At 42.5% G+C, this 27,489-nt stretch overlaps 1 protein-coding gene across 1 annotated transcript in view; it reads right to left on the bottom strand.

The window, feature by feature from the left end:
• LANCL2 (LanC like 2) overlaps positions 1-23,254 on the bottom strand; it is a 33,186-nt gene extending 9,932 nt beyond the window's left edge. The window contains exons 1-6 of the mRNA XM_038125929.1: positions 22,261-23,254; positions 12,080-12,197; positions 7,520-7,727; positions 5,155-5,302; positions 4,391-4,537; positions 573-755 (exon numbers count right to left, since the gene is read on the bottom strand). Of these exons, the coding sequence (XP_037981857.1) occupies positions 573-755; positions 4,391-4,537; positions 5,155-5,302; positions 7,520-7,727; positions 12,080-12,197; positions 22,261-22,461 (1,005 nt within the window). The 5' untranslated portion in view covers positions 22,462-23,254. The remainder of the gene's footprint in view (positions 1-572; positions 756-4,390; positions 4,538-5,154; positions 5,303-7,519; positions 7,728-12,079; positions 12,198-22,260) is intronic.
• Between the last annotated feature and the right edge of the window lie 4,235 nt (positions 23,255-27,489).

The raw sequence follows: 27,489 nt of genomic DNA, 5'->3' as shown, positions 1-27,489 counted from the left end.
GTTAAGTTCTCAAGAGTTACATCTTAATAAAGGAGTAATTTATGGAAAACATTCTTTGACAAGGCACATGAACCTATTTTTGAAAACCAACATAATTGTTAAAACTCTTGGGATGAAGATTCAAAGAATTTAGGTCAAAGTTCTCACACCCAGGATTCTGATGCCAAACTCTTTATGTCTCTTTTCCAAGAAAGCTTAGTAACTGCTAGTGTCCTGAGAAGAAATCTTACCCACTTATTTTCTCTTTAAAACATATCAATGTAAGTTTTCTGAGATTTTTAGGTGTCTTGCTTGGGGTTCTTGTTCAAAAGCCTAGATCTAGAAAGATACTATATAAAGTCTTGCAAACAAACAGGCTTGCATATAAGTCTCTCTGTAAAGATAGAGGTATATATATATATACACACACACACACAAATATCTAAGAGCTTGGTGCTAATTACACCAAGGGTGTGGGTTTGGTCCCTGCTTGGGCCACTCTCTTAAGGGCTAGACTCAATAATCATTGTGGGTCCCCTCCAACCCAGAATATTCTGTGAATCTGTGAAATCTATGAACACAGAATGATTTACCTTATAAGCTTGCATGAGCATGTGGATGACTCCAGGGGCACCATGGCACCAGTGAACCAGCCTGTCAGTCTCATTGCTCAGCGACGATGGGTAATTCCCAGATCGGAATTTTTTATGACGCACGTAGTCAATGCTTGGTTTCACCAGCTCTGTCAGGGTCTCCTGGTCCACATTTGCAATGGGCTGAGGAAAACATTAAAATAAACATCACTAAATACATCAACAGAAGTAGTAACAAATTATGTATCAACACTTAATTCTACAATCTGTTTTCAAGTATCCTACATATGTGCCCTTGATCCAAATACTGTGAATCACATCCTACAGATTTAATTAATGCCTGCTTATTACACCCTTGCTAAGAGCATTTTTGCAGTCATTGCAGAGACAAAGAAATTGGGGCACCAAGTTGTTACCTGTCTTAATGGAGGTGACACAGAAAGATTATGGAAGAACTGAGAGCAGAGTATGACGACTCGTAACTTAAAATAGGGAGAACACTTACATGAAAAAGACAGTTTTGTACACATGGTGCTTACAATACAGACTTCCAACATATTGGGTTATACATTTTGTTTTAAAAATAACTATTTCCCAACAAATGAAGAAAAGTGTATAGAGCAGCATGCCTGGCAAGAGATTTATGAAGATTGAAGTTTTCCATCATAAACAAAGGTCCCTGAAGCTATGGGCTATAAATCTGCATTTCCAATTTCAGAAGCAATAGCTACCTCACCAAATATCTAAACACCTTTGTACTACAAAATCATCCTTCAATTGCTCTTAGGAATTTCCTTTCTAGTTTTTTTGTTTAATTTACATCCTTGTCAAATGGAGAATACATCCATCATCCGGCATGTTCCTTGTAACTAAAAATTTAGAAGCCAAGTAATTGTTGTGTCTGCAGTTGCTCTTGGTTGGCATTCCCTCCACTACCAGCCCATTTTCCACCATTTTAACAGCAGAGCTCTCTATTTTTACACAATCTATATGATTTCTGGAATTTCTGCAAGCTGTGGGAACAACCACAGGCACTGGAGCCTATAACAGTGAGTGAGCTAATTTTTTTCACTCACTAATAAGTGAGCTTATTTTTTTAAATAACTTGTCTTTATTATTGATTCAATGTCATAAAATGCCACTGTTTCCCACCAGCTCCAGCACATTTGTATTCAACAGGTGAGCACACTCCTAGAATTCAAAGACTGACAGCCAAATGAATGAAAACATTCAATAGCTATATTTTGAGTAACCTGAAGAAATGAGAAGCCTCTATTTCCCCGCAGCCAGAAGACCTCTGCCAGACTTTATGCAGCAGGTCCCTAAAGCAGAATGTTCATGCTGCTCATCAGAAGTACACCTGAATACAGAGCAGCTTGTCATGAAAAACACGCCAAAGCTACTCAGCCCTCACTCAGAACCCTCCCTCTGTGGTAGGGAGGCTTCACAGGAATGTTTGCTTTGAGGCTCTTGATTTCACAAGGCAATCTTGCAGAAGAACGCAAAAAGGATGGGCACCAGCAATAAATGCCTTCAGTCTTGAGCTGCGCAAGGCAAGCCCAGCCCAGCTCAGAAATCCTTAGGATGTAAATACAAGAAGAGCAGAGCTCTTTACAAACCTCCTTACCTTGTGCTTCCAAGAATATTTGTGTACAAGTGAGTTTTGTGCCCAAGTTGCTGAGGTTCCCCACACTTACTTCAAAAAGCTAAAGAGTAACCTACAGGTGTGTGTCCTGACTTTCTGGCCAAGAGCAATGGTATGCTAACAGACACTTTTGCTTCAGGGTGAGTGGAAGGATCTTGGAGTAGAGACTTCCAAGCTAGCACTTCAGAATTCCCCCTCTATCTCATAGATGAGTTATTTAACAAGGCTAAGCTCTTATTCTTCCAGTAGCCTGTAAATAACTCCAGCAATACATGTTTTCTCCAGTTTAAGAAGTGTTTGGACAACATTCTGGGAACATAGTATGACTCTTGTGGTGTTCTGTGCAGGGCCAGGAGTTGGACTTGATGATCTTGATGTGTCCTTTCCAACTCAGCATATTCTGTGACTTTATGATATAAGCCTTGTACAGGGATTACCCTCAGTAACCTTCATATCTCAGGTGCAAGGTTCAAATACCATTTTTTTATTATCAAATAACCACTCAACAAACCATCTCTTGAATTATTTGATGAAAATACAGCAAAATTCACCCCATTTGGCGTGGGAGGGATGAGGAAAGGATGGGACTCTGATATGCCATCTTCTTCTGCAGTGGATGACTCAACTTTGCATGACTCACAATATTTAACATACAGTGACAAGATGGTAATCTAATGCTGCATAAACAATGGTTTTCTGGTAATTCTTAAAAGCAGCAATTATATGTAAAGGAAAAATAACTAGGATTTTAACATGTAGACAAAGTATCTTCTGCTCAAACCAAAAAGCACTGTGCAATGACTTCTGTTACTGGCCTTAATTAGTAAATGAAGGATGAAGCCTTTAAAGAGCCTTCTTTAGAAGACTAGATGTTCCTCTGAAAATCTAGCACTATCAGGGAAGGAAAAATAGAAGCCAGAAAGCTGAAGGAGCTGAAGGAAGCAGAAGAGGGTGGACAACCTTGTTGAAGAAAGCAGCAGGTAAAGATAGGAGCACGGTAAATCAGAGCAGCCTGAGGCCCCAGTGGGATAGTCACTGCAGAAAATGGGTGTAGTAAGGTTAAGACACACCCCAGGTAGCAGAGCAGTAGCTACTTCTATAGCAAAGTCAGCTGATTTAACCAGAACTGCTGGTGGAAATGGTGTAAGGTAATCTGAAATGCAGCATTTTTTCGAAGCAAGGAATGGCTGAGCAGTGGCAGCACCAAATACCAGCTCAATCACTTCTGCAGTGAACATTTGTACACAGCTGCAGACTGTGAGGATGTACAGTCCCTCCATTTGCCTGAAGAAAACTCCTTCTGCATGGGCTGGCAAGGAAATTGATATTTACAAAGATGTAGAGGCTGGTAGCGGCACCTTCAAAAACCAGAAACAGGTGCAATAAAGTTTTGCAGCTCTATGGCAATCTTCTATAATGAATCTTAAGGCTCTTTTCCCAGACTGTAGAACAGAAATAATCATAATCCTATTGCAAATCTCAAGACAGGGGGGAATTGATTTAAATATGGGAAAGAGGAGGTTTACAGAAGAGAGGAATCTCACTAAGGAAAACAGAAAGAGGAAAGCAGGGGTCATAAATACACTAAAGTACATCAGACTGTCGCGTGAGAAATAGGGGAGCTAAGGAAGAAAAAAAAAATCTAAATAATAAAAGCATACTGAAGACTAACATGTGATTAAGGATAGTCTTCCAAAAGCACCAAGACAGCAAGGGGAGAAAAAATCGCTACAGAAGAGAGGAAGGGCATGGAGGACAGGAGGCATCAGTGGTGCAATCATTTAAAAATAGCAAAAAATTGAAGAGTGATGGATAGTGAGTAAGTGAATTTTTAGCTGTTCGAACTGCAGGCACCAGAAGAAGTATGTATGAAGATGAGAGAAAGCACTTCACTGTCTTTGCTGAGGACAAGAAACCAGATCCTGAAAAGCTGGTGCTCTGAACCACAGCTCAAGAGTTAATTCATTCTAACGTGATCATACCCTAGTCACAGTTTTCTTCTGCTATCAAACCCTAAGGCAGCACTTCAGCACAGTTCTGTGCTGCAGTCTAACTCCACATTGTGAGACCCTGATCCAGCACAACACTGCACATGCATGAAAGCTGAAGATAAGATGCCTCTGATCAAAAAAATCACTGCTACTTCACCCCAGCCAGCAGAAGATGCTCTTACCTGCATGAGCATGTAATAGATCCCAGCCACCCCATGGGCTGCTCCAACATACTGCTTCCTGTGCCACTGGTACAACAGAGGACAACGGTCTGTTTTCCGCTCCTCCTTCGAGAAGTTTTTCCCTGACTCAATAATAGCATCTATTACCTAAGAAAAAGAACACACCCTGAGTTGCTTACTTCAATTCAGAGGGTTTTGCTTCTGCACGACTTGCTACACATGACTAAACCCACAACAAACAATAAGCCACAATACAGTGATAGGGCAACAATATTCAATTCATTTGAATTACAGTGCTGAGAGAAAAAGGTATTTGCCTTAATGATGAACTCAATTATATTTTAAGAGTAGAAATTTAATCTATCAATATTTCTAATTACTTTTTTCCAGCCCTGACTTCTCTGGTTCTGGAATCTGCAAAACAGTCATGCATGTTCCCCACACTAAATTTCCTTTCTCTTAAAATACTTCCACACTTCTGCCTTAAGATTTTTTTTGTAACAATGTCTCAAGTGGCCAAAAGTAGTTACATATTAACTTATTTCCTTGGCTGGACACAGACCCACCCACACTGCCCTGTCCCAGCCCCAGCTGGACAGCAGGGAAAGGGGGAAGAGACTGGATGGACAGATGAGAGTGGGTTTCCAGCCCTAGGTCCCTCTTCTCTCCAGCATCCCTCTCTTAAATTGCTTGAAATATGTATGAGAGTGATCTCAGTTCAACCTCAGTGATCCTGTGATGCGGGAGAGAGAAAAGTGCCTTACCTCTTTGATAACAGACTGTGGGACAGTGTCTGGACCGATTTCAGTGTTCAGGTACAGCAAGGCATACAGATAACCTGCTCTGCCATAGAGCAGCTCGTCTGGAAGTTCGGAATCTGTGCTGATGACTGTCCTTTGGAGTTGCAACAACCTGCATCAGACAAGGAATGTGGAGAGAGAGTATGTTGTGTAGAGACCACTCTGCATTGTACAAACCATCAATCCAACAGGAAGCTGAACAAATGGTGAAGCCCCATCAACCCTCTTCAATCACTCCCAGTCCAGCTGGCTGCTGGGTTCACATGCTGGAGCTCTGCACACCTGCCATCTTGGAGATGGGAAACTCTGAGCCAGAGCCAAGTCAGTATCAGCACAGCTATCAGGATTCTGTGCGGACAGAAACAGATGCAGGATAGGAGAAAGGGAAGCCCAGCAAAGACAGAAACCTCCTGCAGCCTCTGGGAATTTCACCAAAGTGAGGAACACTTAATTGTACATGTTTAAGAGGGAAAAAAACAAACACACGAAAAATCCCAATACCACCACTCGTCATTCCCTCTCCTAAGAAAGCACATTGTCTCAAACACTTAGCACTGCATTTTTGAAAAGGACACTGCTACAATGCACAAGTGTTTTGCTTGCCTTTAGCAGCAAAAAACCAAGAAACAAGAAGTGCTGGCCATGGTAACTCTCATTTTCTCCAGAATGACTCTCTGCTAATACTCTACCAGTCTGTATTAGCACGGAGGTGGATCAGAGATTTGTTTTATGGCCACTCCCTCCCTGTCTCTTCCTATCTTTTCTGATTAAATTGATATTTAGATGAAACCATGGTGATGATCACATTTTTAAACTGGGGGAGGGGTAACAACAATCTGGATTAAGACCAAATTCAATTCCCAGATTTCCCCAGCTATTATTTCTCAGGAGAAATGTTAGCATTAATATCATGCCATAGCAAAACCACTGACCTCAATCATGTGTTTATGCTGTCCCTGCTTAATACTAGGGAAAAACCACTAAAAAAACCCCAGTTTTATATCTCCTTTCTCAGAACTATGCTTTGGGTTTAGAATTAAATTATTTTCTTCTAAAGTGTCCATGATTAAGTTTTATTGTTAAGTTTTATTATCGTAACTCATACAACTGGACAAGGTAAAAAGTTAAAAGTGAAATCACAGATTACATTTTGACATCTATAATGTACCACTCAGCTGGTGCTCATGTATATATTTGTAAACAAAAAAGTTATAACATAAACAAATAATCAAACTAAACTCCTTTTCACTACTCCTCACAGAAATTACTTTTCAAGGAGAGGCAACACTAAAATATTTACTGCTAATCTCATTTTACTATACTCATGCTTTTTGCCTTACAGCAAGCAATGCTGCTTTTTGAGCTGCATTCAAAATGACATGCCCAAGCTTACTACCAGTTGTAAAAGCAAAAAACCCCAAACCTAACACTCACTTCAAAACTGAAATATTCATTCAGGAACAGCAGCAGAGGTTAATCACACTAGGATTCTAGAATAGAAAGAGACTGATTACATTTCCAAACATAAACTAGAATGGAGATGAGGACATAAGCCTCGTTGCAAATTCTGCCAGCCTGAGGTGTGCTGCTGGACAGCTAGCAGATGGACTGTGGTGCTGAATGCAAACCCCACAGGATTCCAGTGCTTCCAGCCCTTGCTGGGATAGCAATCAACTCTGTACCAGCAAAGGCACAGTCAGCTCTCTAATGAAGCTACATCTAAATGGGATTTCTTGAGACATTTGTTACATTTAGCTTACTTTGAAGAAGGACTGGAATTTTTTCAGGCCACCCTTCGTACGCTCTGACCTAATTAAATTCTTTGCCTTTACAAATCTGCTCCTGCAAATACCTCCTCTTTGTTATATTAAATTTTTGTTACATATCAATCCAATACACCATGTTTCTGGTCTGCCTGCATCCAGATCTTGCAGCACACATGTTTTGTAATGAATCTACAATTAAGACCCACTCTTTACAGAAAGCATCACATACTGCACAAGCACTACATATTGCTGATGACAAGAGCATGGCTTTTGTTAAATGTCACTTCAATGTGACAAAATCAGAACGTGCGTGCACTACAGATATGCCCAGGACATCCTGTCCTAACAGCGATAGAGGACTCAAGATAACCAACTAAATATGAATCAAGTGCAAGCCAGCTTTACTAAAGATAAAGCCTATTTTGTATTCCTGTACTGAAAACTTATCAGGAGAGAAAGTGTCCATTCTTTAACCCTGTCCTCTAAAATTTCACTTGCAAAGTAACTGAACCAATGCTCTCTACAAATGAAGGGCATGACACTTCCCACCATCAACCACTTACTTGGCAACACATTCTTGAGACTCACTGCTGTTTTTCAGCTTGTGGTAAACCACTGCACCCACTGCCAATGGCCCAGCGTCACCACAGAGGAAAGTAACTCTCCTGCCATTCAGATTGCGAAGGATTCTCTTCACGTAATCAAGAGATCGCTGCAAGTGGCTCTGGTTTTTCGTGACGCGGTATAGTTGCAGATATAAGAGGGCAATACCTGAAATAAACACATGAAACAGAGAGAGTTCCACTTACTTTTCTTTCTAAGAGTACCATATTTCTCTCTTTTGTGCCTCTGAACCAGTAACTCAAATGTGAATAGATATTTTGGTAATAAAAACATGTCAGTCAAGTGTCCTAGCTTATGCAGTGTGAAGGCACTGGGCCACTATTTGGATGACATTTCAATGGGATCGTGGGAAAAATATAAATTATCAGCCTGAAGCCCACTGGTAGAGTCTCAATTTCCAAAAAGAAGAAGAAAATTCATGACTCAGGCCTCAACACTTGGCAAACTGTATTGGGTTTGCATAGCCAAGCCTTGGTAGTGGGGGGCTACAGGATTCTGTGAGAAACTGCTGGAAGCTTCCTCCATGTCTGGCAGAGTGAATCCCTGGTGGCTCCAAAGGCTGATGTGCCACTGGTCAAGGCTGGGCAAATCAGAAATAGTGGTAATGCCTCTGTAATAACAGATTTAGGAAGAAAAGGAAAAAAGTAATTGTGCAGCTATAATTGTGGCCAGAGAAGACTGGAGTGAGAACATGTGAGAGGAACAACGCTGCAGACACCAAGGTCAGTTAAGAAGGAGAAGGAGGAGGTGCTCCAGGCACTGGCGTCGAGATTCCTCTGCAGGCCGTGGTGCAGATCATAGTGAGGCAGCTGTACCCCTGCAGCCCATGGAGAATCATGGGAATGCCGCGATCCATCTGCAGCCCATGAAGAAGACTTATGGAGCACGCCAAAGCAGGCAGATGCCTAAGATGAGGCTGTGACCTGTTGGAAGGAGGCTGTGACCCCTGAGGAGAGAGGAGCCCACACTGGAGCAGCTTGTGCTTGAAGGAGGTCACCCCATGGAGGAGTGACCCATGCTGCAGGTTTGCAGGGAGCTGTTGCTTGTAAGATGGACTCACACTGGAGAAGTTCATGGAGAACTGCCTCTTGTAGGAGGGACCCCCGTGGGGGAGCAGGGGAATGACTCTTCCCCCTGAGCAGCAGGTGAAACCATTGGTGATGAACTGACCAAAACCACCATTCCCTGTCTCTCTGTGCTGCTAGGGGAGGATGTAGAGCTGGGAAGAACGGAGAAGTGGGAAGAAAGTGTTTTAAAGGTTATTTTACTTCCCACTATCCTGCTCTGATTTTGTTAGAAATAAATTCAATTAATATCTTTAATTCTAGACTGTTTTCCCATGATGGCATTCAGTGAGTGATCTCTCTCTCTCCTTATCTCAACCCATGAAGCCTTTGTTATATTTTTCTCTTCCCTGTCCAGCTCTGGAGGGGAGTGAGAGAGAGGCTTTGTGGGTGCCCTGCATTCAGTCGGCATCAATCCACTACACAAAGAGATCACTGAAGACTAATTATACAATTCTCATCTATTATATGCACGAAGTGACTTCCCATTTGATTTGTAAAAGATCTTTTGATGAGTTTTTGGATTCAAGTTGCCAAGTTCTCCATAGCCCCTAAAAGTATTTCGCAACAAGATTAGAAGCTTGTACAAGTCAAGCAGGTTTGTAAAAGCCAAAAGTCAAATCAGGGCTCTAAGAATGCCAGGAGGTACTATCAAGCTTCACTCCGTTAAACTCATGATTTAGTTTTCCATTAAAACAAACCAAAACCTTAGAAATAACAATGTAGGCTGAAGGAAGGGAAACAAATCCATCTAAGTGGATGCCTGTTGGCCAACTGCATGCATACACATGCAGAAATAAATCACTTATCTCCAGACCACACTGTAACTTAAACCTTTTTCTGAATGGAGAGAGCACTCCTGAGCCTCATCCAAAGCTGAGTACACACAAGGCCCACTTAGCTCACAGAGAGGCTACCTCAGTAGTACCAGAACAACAGCACCATAAGAGTGCTGGTATATCCTCCCATGTTCCCTAGGCAGGCTCTAGTGAGCCTTTCTAGGTGAATCTAAGAAGAAAGCTGCAGAGTTTAGGCAGCCCAGTTCAACATCATGGGAACCTGTGGGCTATTTACAGGGATTTGTGGAACCCTTTTTTATGCTATAACAAATGTGTAAATATCTTGGCTTGACCAAAGGATGATTAGAAATGTAGCCACAAAGTCCAGTTCATCTCATCCTTCCTAGTGTTTCTTAGTGCAACACCCTTAAAATGGCTTCTCCAAGAGGTCTGGCCAAGAAGTAAGAGAGGTCAAGTAAAAAAGTACTTGTATGAGTAAGATGGACTCTTACACGTGATTGCTACATGCCAACAGCAGGTGTTTCAAGATTTTAAAGATGTTTCACAAAATGCAAGCCAATGCTCATGACTGCACTGCCAATAAGATTTGTCTAGACTTGGTACATAAAAAGCAGAGCAGTTGTTTACAGCATTACTTTTACCTTCTGATTTGCACACTAGCAAAATGCAGCAAAGAGCATGTTTGGGGGAAAAGTATCTGCATTAAGTATTTTAAAAAACAGATCATTTAAATACTTTTATTCAGCACCATATCCACAGGAGCCTTGAAAGAAGTTAACAGCTTGGAATAGACGTAAATGGCAATCCTTCTACAGGATGGAAAAATCCCACACTCATTAGACAACGTCACTTGTTCATCTACATTCCTGTTTCAGCTAATGATGGCTGTGTTACTTTTACCTTATGACTCATTTTCAGTATGCTCTGGTTTATCAGCCATAATTTCAGTTGTCAGTCACTGTGCCAGAACACAGCTCCCTGGGAGCCATTCCGTACTGTCAGCATGAGAAAGCCCACCACTGGAGATCTGCACGCACTCAGCAGCCAGTCACTTTCAGACCCTGAAACACATCTATCTTTTAAGCCTGAGTTCTCTAAAAGTTCCCCACCCATCCACCTACAGCACCATCTGTACCAAAACATCAAGAAAAAAGCAAAGAAATTTTACCCTTTAATTGCCAGATTTAAGCCAAAGGATGGATGAAGTCTAGAGAGCTTTCCTAAGCTACTCCCCCCTCATGATATAGAGATAAAAGAATAGATCTCCTCAGACCACATTTCAAACATGTGCTGCTAAAAGTTTAAGTATGCCTGAAGCTTGAGCTAGAAGAGCAGGAACAGAATATGCCAGTCTATCCAGCAAAGTCACACTTAATAGGCCTAGATGGACATGTCCTGGCAACTTGAAGAACAGCGGCCACATGAAAACTGTAGGCTCTGCCTAAAGATCAGTGTTCTGGTTTCAGCTGGGACACAGTTAATTTTCTTCTCTGTAGCTACAGTGCTGTAGTTCAGATTTAGTGTGAGAATAGCACTGACAGCACAGTGATGGTTTAGCAGTTGCTGAGCAGTGCGTACCCTAAGTCACAGACTTTTCAGTTTGCCATGCTCTGCCAGGGAGCAGGTGCACAAGATGCTGGGAGGGACCATGGCCAAGACAACGGACACGAACTGGCCAAAGGGATATCCCCCTACCACAGGACATCATGCTGGGTACGTAAACTGGGAGGAGCTGGCCGGAAGCCACCAATCACTGCTCAGGCATAGGCTGGACTTTGGTGAGCAGGTGGTGAGCAAAGGCATTCTGCAGCACTCATTTCTCTTGCATTTTATCCCTCTCTCCTTTTCATTACAATTGTAATTATTATTATTGGTTCCATTACTATTATTATTTTACTTTATTTCAATTATTCAACTGTTCTTATTTCAGCCCATGGGTTTTAACTTTTTTTTTCCAAATCCCCTTCCTACGCAACTATGGCAGAGGGGATGTAGGAGAGGCAGGGTGTGAGTGTTCAGCTGTGTGATATTTAGTTGCCAGGTGAGGTTAAATCACACGAATTAGAAGGACACATTTACATCCAGACAGCACCAGCGATGCAATGCTAAATGAAAAAATGGATAGCAATAACCTATTGCTAGCAATAACCATCACCTGCATATGCCTAATTTTCCTCATGATCTTCACAGTCTTGCATCCATACCTCTACACTCCCCCTCCTCACACAATATTCCCCCCATCTACTCCCAGCAATTAGAAAATGCTGTTACCATTAGAAAACTGATAACTAGTAGCCTGCCGAACAGAAAAAGGTGAACAGTAACTCTTTTTAAAAGCAAATTTAAAGAAACAAGAGGTAAGGTAAAACAGCAACCTTAGAAAATCCACTCCTTTTGCAAAACAATGATATCCATATATCAATGTCAATTATCATTCTGTATCTTTGTTTGCTGAAGTCAATGCAAGTTACAGACAGTAGTAACCAAGGTTCCAGAGTTAAAAGAAAAACCAACTCACAAAAATGCCCATAACAGAGTATTTCTGCCACTTCTATGAGAATATCAGAATCTCCTGAGCATAAATCAAACTACATCATTTAACAAATACATTTCATTCAAATTCTAGCTTTCTCACCAGTCCAGCCAGTATAGGCAGAGCAGTCATGTGGATCTGCTGTCTTCAGCCCTTCCTCCATTTGTTGCAGAAGGTCCTTGATTTTTGCCTGGATCCGTTTTGAGAACCGAGCATTGACCTGAAAGCAGGAGACAGGGAACAAGCCAGAAAAGAAACTAATTAAAGAATGTGAAGTGCCTGCTCCACTTTCTTGTTTGGGAACAAAACCAAACCAAACAAAAAATAACTAGGAAATAAATAACACATACAGCAATCAGCAGCATCAAGGTGGTTCAGCTTAAGTGTGTCTCATGTAAATGCATTCTGATTACATTTTAGGGTTACAGGTATCTACATTCGACAAAAATTACCTGTGCATTCTTTAAAGTCACACAAAGAACAGCTATGGACAGACACTGTGACAGCATGTAGTTCTAATCAGGGTCCTGGTACCAAGACCATGTTATGGACAAACAGCACAAGCCCCATGTTAAAGGTGCTTGCTCTCATCACAAGGACCCTGCACACCCTTTGTAGCACTACAGAGCAGGAAACAGCCCAAGGAAAAGAAATGTACCAGCTGATCAGTCTTTTTGTACAGAATACTCAAGACAATCAAGCCAAAGAAGATGAGCAGAAGCAGCTCAGCATCTTCAGCTCAGGCATGAAGGCAAAGAAAGAAGTCCTTGATTTTACACACTGCTTGCTTTAACTTTTGACCAAAAAATGTTTATATAGATGAAATACATGATCTATAACAGAGGTTACTTTACCCTTTCCAACTTTTCTCTATCATTATGCACACTTTTAGGGAAGATATGTTACTGATTACTCCTTAAAGCCTATGGAACATGGAAATTAGCACAGTAGTATAAGTTCTTGCTTGACTACAGCACATCCCAAAAGTGGGGGGTTTGGATAAATTACAGGTCCTGGATGTCACCATGCAACTGATTACTCAAGACATACCACAGTTTGTACTCTTGTTCAGAGAGAAACTTCAAATAAAAATCAGTGATTTCAAATATCCATCCAACAGATTCAGAGATCAGAAATATTTGAGAATTGCGCAAGGCTTCTGACACACCAGAAATCTTCAGGATGAATAGTTCAAATCCATTTAAGGATAGCCAAGGAAGAGAGAAGGAAATTGAGAAGGAAGTATCTCACACGGAACACATATCATTCTAGAAACAAGCTAGAGACACCTTAACTTTCTCCAATATCTCTAGCAACCAAACACAGTAGGCATCTGAAGCCTGTTACTCTTCAGTGGTGTTCAGTACCTTTCTGTTAAGGAACTGTACTCTGCATCCACATCACCACCACCCCACCACCCTCCCTTTTTTGACTAGTACAGTAAGGTCTCAACACAAAGGAAAACCTTCCTCAAGGGCAGGGCTTCTCTCCTCCAAAAGACAGCTATGCTGATGCTAAGGCATATGGTGAAACAGCATGAGGATATTCATGTCGATGTATCTGGGCACAGAGCTCAGCTTATCTGACAAGAGTGAACTAAGGCTTCAGACTCCCCATTTATTTACCTACTGCACATCACAAGCATGCTGGTTATCTTTTTGTTCTGACAATACACCTGCTGTTACCAAATCAGGATATTTTATATCAAACACCAGATTAAATTACTAAGAGGTAGGAGGGGAATACTAGGACATCAGGACACCTGGGTTCTGCATTGAAATCTCAGTCCCTTACAAACAATTCAGCTCAGGCTGGTAATCCCTCTCTCTAGAATCTGAATTGTAACTTACTTGTCTTGGTTCAGTGCTTGGAAATGCACAGATTAAATGATATTTTTATTAATATTTTTATAATTATCTGTAAGTCCAAACAAAGCTACCCCCAAACTTATGTCATTATGACTAGGTTACAAGTGGCAACAAAGTTTTCCCCAGCTATCTACTTCTCTCTTTTTTTTCTGGTTGCTCTGAAGCTTTCACAAGCAAGCACTGTCACTGATCATTTTGTAAGATTCCCTTATAAGCTTCTAACAGATGCTTACGTGCACTAGAATAAATTAATTACGTGAAGAAATGAATGTTGAAAGGTGGCTTTAGAAGATTTAAAAGCTTCCTTCAAGGAATCTTGGGGCAGCATTACAAGCGAGCATAACACGCACACTTGTGTGGAGCACACACTGATTTTCATCAGAAGCACATTCATCTCAAGAGGATGTCTCCAGCTGGCACTCGGCCTTTGCTGCAGGTGACTTGTTATTCCTGTAGGGACAAACAAAAACCAGGAAGCCTGATCTCTGATATCCAGTGGCACATTTACTTCTGGTTCACAATAGACTGGGTAATAGCAGGAGCTGAAGGGTATCTTTAATCAGAAAAGGCTTTCTCCAGGAATTCAACTGCTGCATTACTCTTCTGCTGCTGCAGAGAACAACCTTTATCATCCCAAACACTGCTCAAGTTTTATATTGTCAAAACACAAAAAAAGGGGTTCATTCCTCATTATACCAAATAGAGCCTTGTGCCATACTGGTTGTGGTAACTAAAAAGGCTCATTATCAGCACAAAAGTAGTGCAGAAAAAAACAAAATATGTTGGTTTGCAAATTAATAGTTTTGTTATTTATTTGAACCATATCACTTTTTCCATTGCAGTGAGAGAGCAGGCAAAGCTACATCCCAATACAAAGTCTTCCAAAGCCAAACAAAAATGTAAAGAATGTGAGGACTTATGTAACATCACTCACCTTTGGCACTAATCACAAGATGTCTAAATTATGCCGTCCTTGTTAGCAATACATGTCTCCCCTATCTGCTTTCTTTCATTTGCAGGGTTTCTAAAGAGAATTTAACTCATCTACTTCTGTAAATTCAGCACTAGAACTACACACCTACATTAGAGCACAGTGCTAATAACACCAAGATCATGGGTTAGATCTGCATATGGGCCATTCACTTAAGAGTCAGACTCAATTGCAGTTACAGGTCCATTCCAACTCAGAATATTATGTGATTCTGTTATTATAAAACATTTTAATAAAATTTATATTTATATATATAAAATAAATAATTACATATTTATATTTATAAAATTTCTATAATGATGCAAATTAAAAGCTCCTAAAAACCCCAAACATTTCACTTGCAGTCAACATTACAATAATATACCAGTTCTTACTGACTGTTGCAGCCATATCCAGCTTTACGGCCATGGAGTTAAAACCAACCAGAACCAGGGGCAGATAAGGCAATAAGCAGTTGCTATGTATGTACTGTATATCATGTTTTCTGGCAGGTAAGAGAAGTCTGTAACTTTAAAGTCTTGCATGCGCATTTGGACCAAATATCACAGTGCTGATATAAGTCTGACAAGGTAAACCTGAGGCCTCATGGGACTCCTTTTGCCATTAAAAGTAACACTCTGGTTTGACGGGATGAGTAATCTCATTTGCAATTGTCAAAGACATTTAGACACCCATGTGTTGTTCAAAAACACCTCCTGGCACTTACTTGCTCATGACATCTATGCTAAGAACTTGAGCAGAGTCACAGCAGGGCAATGGAGACCTGAGCTCACAGCTTCCTCACAAGTTGCCAATGTACCAATCTTTCTTGCTACCACCAGCTCTCAAAACAACCATCTTGCTCTTAACCCTATTTTAATTCATCATGTTTTTGGGGATAGATGCTACATGCAAAACCAGACTGCAAAAGTAAGCAACTGATTCTGCAGAAGTAGAAAGGAGATGACCTACACACACAGTGCTACCTCCCAAACAAGCAGAATACACTTTTATTTCACCTCATTTTGCTGTTGGTGATGTGTAGAACAGAACACACAACACGGTGCTGTGTTGTCTTTGCCAAAGTGTACTTCAAAGAGAAGAAAATAGAGCTCAAGTTGGTACTGCAGCAAGAACTCATTCAGAAACCAAACTTGCATAGAAGATCGCAGAAAGGACATAACAGACACTGGTGAGGAAGAATGTAGTAGGGGAAAACTCACAGTTCTGCTGAAATGAGGAATCCTGGCTGTACTGAAGTCATTGGGAACTTTGCCACTGACTGTAAGGGAGCCAGGTTTCACACCCATGCATTGGAGCATGGGTCTATTGAAGCAGGATGAGCTCTCAATTCATCTCCACAAGTTCCTGCAAAAGCAGGCATGAAGGGATGGCAGTAGGATCCTATATGCAGAATCTAGCAAGGTCTGCTAGGAGGTGACCAGACTTTTTGTACAGAAGAACAAGTTCTACTTTATTTTTACCTAAGTCAAGAGACTCTTATGGTTCTAAGAGCAGTACCTTCTTCTCTGAAAATACCAGATACTGTTAAAGCTCACCACCCAGCCTCTGAAACACTCAAACACAGTTCTCTGATACTTCTCAGACAGATCCTCCAGAAACAAATGCCAGTTCTGCAAAACCACATGCTTAATATATGCTTTGAAACATTACTGTCTGTAGAACACATTGCACTGTTTTTTCAGTGATCTGCCACTTAGTGCCATACATGTGACAATGGGGGAAAAAAGTTAAAAAATAAAGAGTAAAAAAGAGGGAGAGGAGGAAGAGATAAAGAAATCAATAGCTGTAGGCAAATTCCTACAGTGCTAAAAACGCCAGCTTAGGAATAGGCTTTAAATACAGTCATCGCCCTGTCTCAGAGGATATAAGGGTGTGAAAAGCATCATTAAAAGGCAAACATTCAAGCTATAGAAAGAACTACTTAAGGCATGTGAGAAATAAGAAGACTGTCTCTAATGCATTTGTGTGTGAAAGAAGTTATATGTCTCACTGGTTATAAGACAGCAAAAATCCAAAGCTTAAAGATCTAGATCATCACAAAGAATCATCAAAAAGCTCCAGATTATTGGTAACAAAAATAAAAACGATTAACAGATGTCCTAAGTTTTGGGAAATGGAGACTGATAAAGCAAAAGAGCAATACTGAAAATCGCTGGTCCTCCAGGTAGCCTAACACCAACATGCAACTTCTTAAAAGCTGAGAAAATAAAAGTCCGAGTATGATTTACAGTCACTTACAACATAGAAGTGTCTAGCCCACCTGTGACATTTTTAGGTGGTCCTCAAGTTGCAAAAAAAGCTAAAACCTCTACCAATTCTGTCTAAGTTACCTCAATGCACAGAGAGCAGATACATTCCACATATTGAGCTTGACAGCAGATAAGAGCAGTTAGACCAAATTAAAATTTATTTTCATCAGGAAGCAAGTACGTGTTATTGCACTTGCCCACACAACTAGCTGGAGTAACAACTCATTAACATGCAGGTTTGCAAGATAAAACTAGAAACTGATGAAGAGTGGATGATGTGAGACAATTTAATCGGAACTTGGGGGCTTGATTTTACAAAGTATTTTCATTCAGAACTGGCTGACTAAAATCAAACAGGCTTAACTCTGTGGTCACCTCCTGAATAGCAGGAGAGGCTTTCACTACAAAAGCATCAGAAAAGCCCTAAGCAGTGTTCAGTGCTGCCTGTGTTGTAGGAAAGAAACAGCAGTTCTTCCTTTCTTCCTTTCCTGTGTAGAACTGCCAGGAGTTAGTGAGGGACAATGAAGCACAACAGACTGATTTTCAGGTTCAGTTTTGACCCAGACTCTCAAAAAGCAAAACAAACTTTCCTTCTGAAGAATCACAGAGAATACTGCAAACCTTGTTTGTTTCAGAGCCCCCTATGAAAATAGCACATGCCTGAGTTGGGGAGCCAGGAAATGGTCAAAAAAGTAAAAAGCTCAAGAAATGCAGCTACCTCATCCCACATCTCTGGAAAAAAAGCAGAAAGAATTATTTAGTGGCTTTGGAGGTTGAATTTTGCCTCCAATACAATAAGTTGTATAATTCCCACTAGTATAAGTTGTTGCTGAGTCAGTCCCAGAACACAGAGAAATTGCTGCTCCCAGTGAGACAACTAAAATGCCCAGTGAGACAACTTACAAAAATTTTTTAAAAACAAAACAAAAATCTAACAAACAAAAACCAACCAAACAAAACAAAAAAAAATCCCAAAAAACAAACAGAGAACACAAGTGAGGCTATGACAAAAATACATATACATATATATATATATGTGTGTGTGTGTGTGTGTGTGTCTTTAAAAATATATTTTACAGGAGAAGGAAGACTAAAAGCCACATAAAGGAATTATCAGAAGTAACAGGAGACTGGGAAAGCATTAGGAAACTAAACACTACTAAATCACCCAAATGATAAATCTAAGTAAATATTCTATATCACCATTAATATGTACTTGCCAATGAGCACCATTATCTTCAAACAGGTTCCCTGTAAGAAGTCCCCTGCAAAGCCTAATAAGGCATTGTATACATTTCTCAGAACATACCACTTTTTTCTAATATTCTTAGAACACCATAGCAAGTCAGGAAAAAACACATAAAGAAAAAATTTGCCTCAAAAAGAAGTTAAAAGTTTGGGCACTCTAGTGACCAATGCAAGAAGTTTGAATCTAATTTTGCTTCTGTCTTGTGATTCCACAACAAATTCAGACAATCTTAAAGTACGGGCTGGGATTGTGTTAATTTCTTGATAACAAGGATGCTTCTGGTGTTTTTTGTATTGTTTTGTTTTGTTTTTATTTTTTGCACAACCACAAAATGCAGATCATTGTCTAGGCTTCCACCTTTCCCTGGCTGAGCAGATAATACCAGGCTGCTTTTTTTTCCCATGTCACTGGCCTGTAGTCAGTGTGAAGGAGAATCCCAAATCACACCTGGCCATACTACAAATGCAGCCACAGGGCTGTGGTGGCTCTGAGGACAGGAGGCAATAGATCCTTGAACAAGCTACCACCACCCCTCAGGAGCAAGCTCTCCTCACCCTTTTCCTTCCCAGAAAATCCTTTAGAGCTTTGTAACTCTCTACCACACTAGGGAACTAAGAACTAAGGGAGTGTTCTTTGTTATGAGTCTATTAATTTCTCTGCCTCCCCTGACTATCTACATTTCCATTTTGAAAACTTTTGGACCGACCACTTTGAGATAATATCTATAGGTACATTTTTAGGTTAAGGTATCTCTATGGGGCCCAAATGAAAAGAAAAAAGGCTACAGGATGTATAATTGATTGAAATACTAAACATCACTTATTAAATACAGATTTATATTTAAAATTATGTTTCTTAATAACCTAGAATTAATGCTGTCTGATGAATTATTATCTTGGCTTTCTCAGACAAGTTACAGAAGCAATTTAAGTTCATGACACTTTAATGATTAAGAAATCTAGTTTTGAAAACAGTGAATTTCAACTACATGAGCAGAGCCTGCACAGATAGCTGCAGTGTTTTCTGTGACTACTTATAAGAAAGCAAATCAGCAACCTCAAATTCAGCTTCTCCTACTCCCATACCTTCAGGATTTCTGAACAATATTTTACCCACACACACTTCCATATGGAGATGTTTATATGGTGACTGTCTCACCTTTCAGACAATGCCCTGAAGAACGTCTTGTCCTTTTATCAACCAGGTGAATTTTAGATGGCAATCATGACAGACTAAGAAATTGAATGGATTAATAATGCATTGCCTTCCATGACAACAGCAGAGCCCCATACACCTCAGGCTGTCATTATGTGAGTCACTCAGCGCTCCTCACTCCACTCAGCAGCAGACGGAAGGCATTATGCATTGCACTGAGGCCTTCTGAAAGATGCTCTTGTTTTTAGGAAACCTGTGTGCTTGTGTACAGAAGTTTACAGAACAGACTTCCTACCCTGTGTAAAGTCCTTTTGTCTTCACTGGGGCTTTAGGCAAGCAAAGACATTTCTCTGATGGAAAGGAGTCATTAAATGCAAAAATAAAACACTAAAACATAAACTGAAAATCACAACAACAACAGAGGCGCCCCAAAAGTACCCATCATGAAATGTCACAAAAAGATAATACTAGCAGTGACAGCATGCAAATACTTCAAAGAATATAAATACACATAAATATTCTCACAGCTATATTCTAGCCCAGATATACATAAAATGACTCCTGAGATTTTGCAGATGCAAAACCAAAAGAAAATGTACATTTGCTTCTGCCTTCTCCTATGAAATGCACAGGACTGCTGTAATTACATGGTTTTAAGAAAGTACAGAAGATTTTTTTTTTCCAAAGGCACTTCATCCTCCTAAACTAAGTCTAGTCACCACCTTTTATCAAATACAAGACTACTCAGGTGCTCTAACATATTTTCTGAACACACCTGCACATATAGCTGCTGACTGCCACTTTCTAAAAAGGAATGTTATCCACCATTAATGCTGGGGAAAAACACATAACGCATACACTGTAAAACACCATTCTCATGCATAGGAGAGCATAACAGGCATTCCTAATGTGAACACAGAGCCAGAAATTCTTGACTAACTCATTTCAGCTCTGCCACAGAACGTCTCTCAATTTGGATTAATTTGAGGATCAAATCTGAAGTAGATTAGAGTTGAACTATTCTGCAATAGAGCTAGTATACTCTAAAATGTACAGATGTTCATCTTCTAGGATGTAGTGTTCATCTTCAAGGATGTTCATCTTCTTTTGATATCTCACCATTCTTCTGGTTATCTCACTTGAGAAAGCTTTAGACCATCTAGATCAGCAGTAAATGAAAGAGTATTTTCTGTTTTAAAATATGGATATGAAGTGTGGGATTCAAAGCAGGTACACAAGATGACTGGCCTACAAGGGACTCGGTATGTTTTTTTACCAATTTATCAACAATATATAGCTATAGCGGTTCTGCCATCTCCTCTCTGCCTTTATAGCTGAACTCATCATAATTGGATGATTTTTATAGACTAAGCCAGATACAAAAGAACAAAGAAATGACAGTTCTCTTCCACAAGGAAAAAAAAATAGTTTTACCAACACTCAGCATACTGCCAGGGAGCTGTGTACAAAACAAAGCAGATTTCACTTTTGAACCTATTCTTGGTTTTTAAACCTTCTCAAATGCTCTGCTTTTGACAGCTGCAATTACCTGCAGGAGTTAGACACTGAAGCCCCAAAGCATTCTCTTTTGTGCACTCTGCTTAGCCACATACAACTTCATAAACCTCAGTCATAAACAACTTGGTGAAACCTTTCATTGCCTTGGACTGATGGTGTCCTGGAGGTACTTACAATGGTCAGAGCGAATGTCCCTCCCACTGTTGGGCATCATCACCCTTGACTCACTCCATCAGTAAGTCAAGGTAATATTCCATATTGCCTGCCACAAGCAGGAAAATACAGAGCCGGTATCAACAGCTTTCCTCATCCCAGCATACAATCAAGAGAGTTAGGAAGCTAACTTCCCACCCTCAGTGCATTTGTGCTTGTCACCATGCAGTGTTTTCCATGCAAAAGATAAAGCTGCACAGTATTGAAGGATGAGGCTGCAGAGGGGCTAAATGACAGAAAGTCCATATTCTGGCATTCCTTCTGCAGATTAATCCGGCCTGCATGTTAACAGACCAGGCCAGAGCAGCTTCTCTACTTAAAACCTAAGACTCTCATAATATACCAAACAGCAGGACATGGCATCGAGGAGATAAACAGAGCAGAAAGACTGCAAACCTTGTGTGATCAGTCCTACCAGGCAGACCTTCTGCGAGCATGAGCCAACATGCCAGGCGCCTATCAAGGCGCACCTGAACCTACAAAAGTGCACGCGTCAGTAAATAAACACGTGAGAACAGTCTAGCTCCACCTAATGAGTGAGCGTTGCTGTTACCCAAGAATAAACTTTCCTTCTCTAGTTGGGCGTTCATCTTTTCCATTCCCCTATGCGTTTTCTCTGGAGAAACTCAGGCAACTTCTGCTGACAACTTCTTCTGAGACACCAAACCATCGCGGTATGAGCAGCTATAGCTGTTCTGCTATACGGCGTTCCAGCTGGGGCACCGCGTTCATTCCCGTACCGGAGTAAAACAAACAGCCCGAATTAAGAGCCGCTGCTGCCGACTCGGAGCCGTGCGGCCGGGCTGAGCTGCCGCTCCTTCCCTCAGTTCACCCCGCCGCTCCCTCTCCTCGGGCGCCCCCGAGGCCGCGGCGGCCGCCCCGAGCTCGGCCGGCGCGCAGGCCGCGGGCAGCCCCACCGGCCCCGCCGGAGCCGCCCCGGGGCGGAACCCAGCGCCGCGGAGCCGCCGCTGCAACCCGCGGGTAAGGCCGAGCCCGGGGACCCGGGACGCGGCGCCCGCCCGCCACCCGGGACTCACCTTCCCATCGGCGCCGAAGGGGAGGGACTCCTCCTCCGCCGGCGGCTGCAGCGCCCTGTCCCGGTGGGCGTCCGCCGCGCTGGTGGCTGCCACGGCTCCCTGGGGCTGGTAGTCGGGGTAGGGGTTGGCGAAAGCCCGCTCCTCCATCTCCGCTTCACCGCCCAGCTGCAGCTTCAGCCTCTTGGACATGCTCTCTCCCATCTCAGCCGGCCCCCGGCCCGCCTCCCCGCACGGCGAGCCGGCGGGGACACACTCCGCCCCGCAGAGCGGCTTTGCAGCAACGCGAGCGCCGCGGCCGCCCCCGGCTACAGCCGCCCCCGGCTACAGCAGCCGTCCCGCGGGCGCGGGGGCTGGGTCAGGAGGGCGGCCGCGGTGACACGGTCTGCGGCCGCGGGCCCATCGGGGCCGCTCCAGGGTGGAGGCGCCGCCGCCCCGACCCCGAGCCACCGAAGCCCAACTTTGGAAGGCGAAAGGGAAAGCTGCGAGGCCGCGGCTCTGCTCGGCGTGCCTGTCACCCGAGGCGCGGGAGCGGCGAGCGCGGCGGCATCGCAGCCTCTACAGGGGCAGAGCGCGGCCGGGGCCGCAGCCGGGCCCCCCCGCGGGAAGAGGCAGCCCGCCCGCCGGCGCAGGCTGGGTGGCACGGCTGCAAAGCTCGTTCCAGCGCCTCATCCTCCCCCGCCGGAGCGTCAGTGCCTCGGGCTGCCGCTGCCGCCGGCCGCACGCCGGGCGGCGGAGCGGGGCTGCCGCCAGCTCCTCCCGCCCGTCCCCCCGCGGCGGGGGCGAGCCGCCGCCCGGCGCATCTCAGAGGAGCGGCAGCAGCAGCAGGAGGGGCACGGACAGCCCCAGGAACAGGCAGTACGCCACCAGCTCCTTCGCCCGGCTCATCCGCAGCCGCCGCCGGGCCGCGCTCATCCGCCGGCAGCCCCCGCGCCCGGCGCGCCGGTCCCCGGCCAGCCCCGGCGAGAGGCAGAGACGCGGTCCTCGGCTACCGCCCGGCGGGGACAGCGCAGCCGGCGGCGACCGCCCCTCAGCCGGCGAGAGGAGGCAGCTCCCCGCGGAGAAGGGGGATGGTCTCCTTCCCTCGACCCGCCCCCGGGGTGTAATTTTGGCCTGGACGCGCTCACCGTTCGGTCGACGGGGAGCCAGTACCAACAACGCAAAACATACTAGAAAAACAGCCCCAAGCTCCCCCGAAAGACATCAGAAAACCTCAAAGCCCTGGAGGGGGCTGGCGGCGGTGGGTGGGGAAGGCCCTCAGAGATCGGCGGTGGTGGACGTGAGGGTGGGATCGCATCCCACCTGGGGAGGAGCAGCGTCTGGATCCCGTGTGAATCGCGCGTTTGTGTCTCGGATCCAGTCCTGGGAGGGGGGGAGCTGAATGCCAGGGCACTGTGTCACCATGAATTTAGCCCGTTGTCTTTTGACACCTCCGCTTTAAGCTAGGAGAAGAGCTTCAGATGAGAGGACACTGTACAATCACTGAGGATAAATCTTTTCTATTCACAAATAAATGGTACGTGCTGCCGATATAGTCATAGCCTTCAGGAATTGATACTGCGTACTGAAACATCGTTGTGTAGAGCGAGCCGGCAGAAAGCCTGAAATCCGGCCAAACGCTGCACACAGCATTGTGTAAAAATACAGTCAGGGGAGACCTCATTATCCCGTGAAATATTTACTCCAGACTATGCCATTCCTTTTTGCCAGTAATTGCAGGTCAGACGGACCATAAAGCATTAATTCAATAACTGGGCACTGTGCAGACTTATTGATCTTTAGTTTTATGCATTGGGTAATTTTATTGCTATCAAAATACATATTCAGTGTGTAAGATTAAATATAGGTGACATCTGTCCTGGCACTGGTTTCAGTTTACAGTTGCTTGTAGCAATATACATGTGAATAAATAGGACATTCTGTTACCTTGTCACAGGATGTGAATTTGAATTAATACTTGCTTCATTTTATTTATTTTTATAAATTAAGCTGATGACAAAGCAGAAATTCCAAGCAACCTGTCTGACATGAAGTACTTTGTATTTGCTCCGGAACCAGTCACTTAAAAATTAGAGTAATCTACAAAATATCCTCTTCTTTGATAATTAAAAAAATCATTTTATGCATCATGTATTCTTTAATGGGTAAGTCTTTTGTGCTGTATTGCAGTGCCTGAAAAGGTAAATTCAGAACCTTTTCAAAACATTTCTTGCCTCTGAGTAAATATTTTAAATAACATGTTTTCATCTGGGATGGTTTCCTACCTTTAGTGGAGACCGGCTGCATCAGCATAAGTAATGGCATTCCCATAATGAAGATGAGAGTTGAGCTTTTAATATGACTATGCGTGGTTTCTATTTTCTTACACCTTCTACTCTTGTTGAATCAAAATTACGGAAATATAAAAGCAGGATCATACCAATTGGTACCTGCTCAAGGCCTACAGGTAAGGAGAGAACATGCTCCCTGGTACCTTGCAAGAGTGGGTTCTTCCCTTCTTCTGCAGCTGTGGATTTGGGGGTTGCTGGGTTGGCATCTCTTCCCTTTTGATTATCTGCATGCTGCTGTGTTTAACACCCTGTTTTCTGGAGCACTTCTTTCATGTTCACTGTTCTTCACATTTGTTGCAATGTGGTATGTTTAGTTTCAAGCATACAAGGCCTTCTTTTGTTCTTAGCAGGTGGGATAGAGTTCAAAAGACTTTCAGGCTTCTTTCCAGGGAGTGTTTTTTCCTTTTGCTCTTTTACCTTTGGTGCATGTAGAGCTCTCATAGCCCAAATGTGAATCATGGATGAAGGAGGAGGAAAAAAGTTGGGCTGAGTGAGGCATCAACCTGTAAAATAAGTTTTAAGCAATAATAAATTCACATCTCTCATCTCCAGCAGTATGAAGCAGGAGGCTTTGCCTTCTGAAGTCATGATTACATTTGTGCTTTCATCCAGAAAATGTCTAAATGCTACTGAAAGCATTGAGCCCCCACCCTTACTTCACCACCCCAGCTAAGCACTCCTGTAACCTGCCTTCCGCAGCATTGGCAAATATGCAGCCCTGCAGCAAGCAGGGCTTTTCCTTTCTGTGATGTAGGTAAAATCCAACTAATGTCTAAAACAAAGCCTGATTCTTACTTAGAAATCAGTTTCTTCATGTAAATGATGAAAGTTTTTGCTTATCAGATCAATGGGCTATTCATTCTTTACACAAGAGGAAATCATAAACCCTTCTCTTACGTCCTTTCTGTTTCTCCAATCCTGTTCACATGCTGCAGTGTCTGATGCTCTGCTCATCATGAGACTAGAGCCACTTTTTAAATTGTAAAATAATGTATCTGTTACATTTTCAGTCAGGACTAAAAAACAGAATCCATACATAAATCATTAGTGATGCTGTGCTTTCCTATGCATTTTGCTGCTTGATTTCGAGCATGAGTTGTAAATTAACCTAACTAACAAGGTGGGAAAGAGCATCATATATCACAGAGTCAACCTTCTGAGGACTAGCACACAGCTGCCCTTCCCACTACACTCCATGGGAGCTATACCATGATGTGGTATAGCATGTGGCTTGTGGAACGAGTGTGAGCACCCATCAGGAATCTGCATAGCTCTAGCTGTGACATGTTCAGTGGTTCTTTCAGCATCTGTGATCATTCTTATTACAGAATAATAGTGCTCATTTATTTTCATGTACAAGGGCTCCAGATATGTGCAAGCAACAGCTCCATCCATGCTTTGCTCCATGGAGACAGGATGATGAGTATATGACTTCAGCACCCATGCTAAAGTGCTTTTTAAATTCTGGGAAACCATTGTAGCAGCTGGCATTAATCTCATTCTATTTCTGATTGTAGACATCCAGGTGAAATTAACTGAGAGAGGCAGGAGCTTCAGGAATGGACCCTGATGTGACACATAATGGAGAACAGGGCTGTGCACTGCTTTATTTAAAAGCAGTATGTGGAAAAACAAGGTATGGCAATTTCTCAGCAAGTGTCAAATAGGACAGCAGATCAGTGGAGATGGAGTAGTTTTTACCTGCTGCAAATCGGGGTGATACTTTTATTGAACATAAATATAGTCTTTCATACTTTCAGACAAAGCTTTTGCTTTTTCTCTGGTCATCTCTTCAGGCCACGCTCTGTCTGTGGTGTATCCTTTGTGCTCTACAGCAAACCTTTTATTCCTTAATCACTGCCATAGACCTATAGTAGCCTATAGGAAAGGATTTCCTAATTCTCTCTTCACCTCCCTTTATCTGCACTTCCTAGTTTCTTTTTACCTCCACCATTGTATAAGAATATATTATTCTACTAAATTATTTAAAGCTGTTTAGGTCTAATAAGCTATGGGGGGTTGCTGCTTGTAAAAAACATGATATTATGAAATCAAATCTGCAGGATTAGGTTTTGCATTTTAATTGCAAAGGACTTGCAGGCTTTGGATTAAGTTCAGTCCTATGTTCAGTCACTAGTCAAATAGTCTGTGTGAGATGTCATTATATTGTTGTCAGTAGTAACATTTCTCTGGCTGCTGTAAATAACTGATCTCTATTATTGTATAATTTTGCTATTTAAGATCTCAGAGATTCCTGTGAATCTGAGAAGACACTTTGCTATTCAACCACAAAATAAATGTTTCTCTAATACAGTTGTCTTCTTATTTTCTTTTCTTGTCTTTTGTTTTGTAGCAGAAAAGGCAGTGTCATGAAGTCTGCTGCACTTCTGTTCTGATGACTGCCTGCTAATAAATGATAAGCCTGAACAGCAGTTCTTGCACTTCAGCTTGTTTTAAAGAATGGATTTTGTTACAATCAAATGTTTATGTTCCTTATCCCCTTATTGCCAGTGGTTTTTGATTTGCACGTCCTGAGCAATACAACTAATGCTGCAATCATGCAAAGATGTCTGTAAATGTTCTTAGAGGTCTTTACCATCTGTGATGAAAATGGAGAGAGCTTGCTGCTGTTAAAATGTACCCTTTATAATAATTTGCCTAATGTTCAATTCTAAAAGGAGTTATTTCCAATCCTGACAAGATTTGTAAGTCTGGGAAAATTTCAGTTAGTAGAAAACATATGTAATCCTCCATGATTAGGAAGAGGTGAAAGATGTTGGAATAGCTGTGGCTGGCCAGTATCAATAAAAAGGAGCAACAAAACAAGTGTTGGACAAGAGGATTCCTTTTGCCTAAGAAAGCTGTTGCAAGCTGGACACCTTATTTCTTCTGATATTCTTTG

Source organism: Motacilla alba, chromosome 2 (assembly GCF_015832195.1).
Source record: "Motacilla alba alba isolate MOTALB_02 chromosome 2, Motacilla_alba_V1.0_pri, whole genome shotgun sequence".
Lineage (NCBI taxonomy): Eukaryota > Metazoa > Chordata > Aves > Passeriformes > Motacillidae > Motacilla > Motacilla alba.
This window is presented reverse-complemented; position numbering and strand designations above follow the sequence as displayed.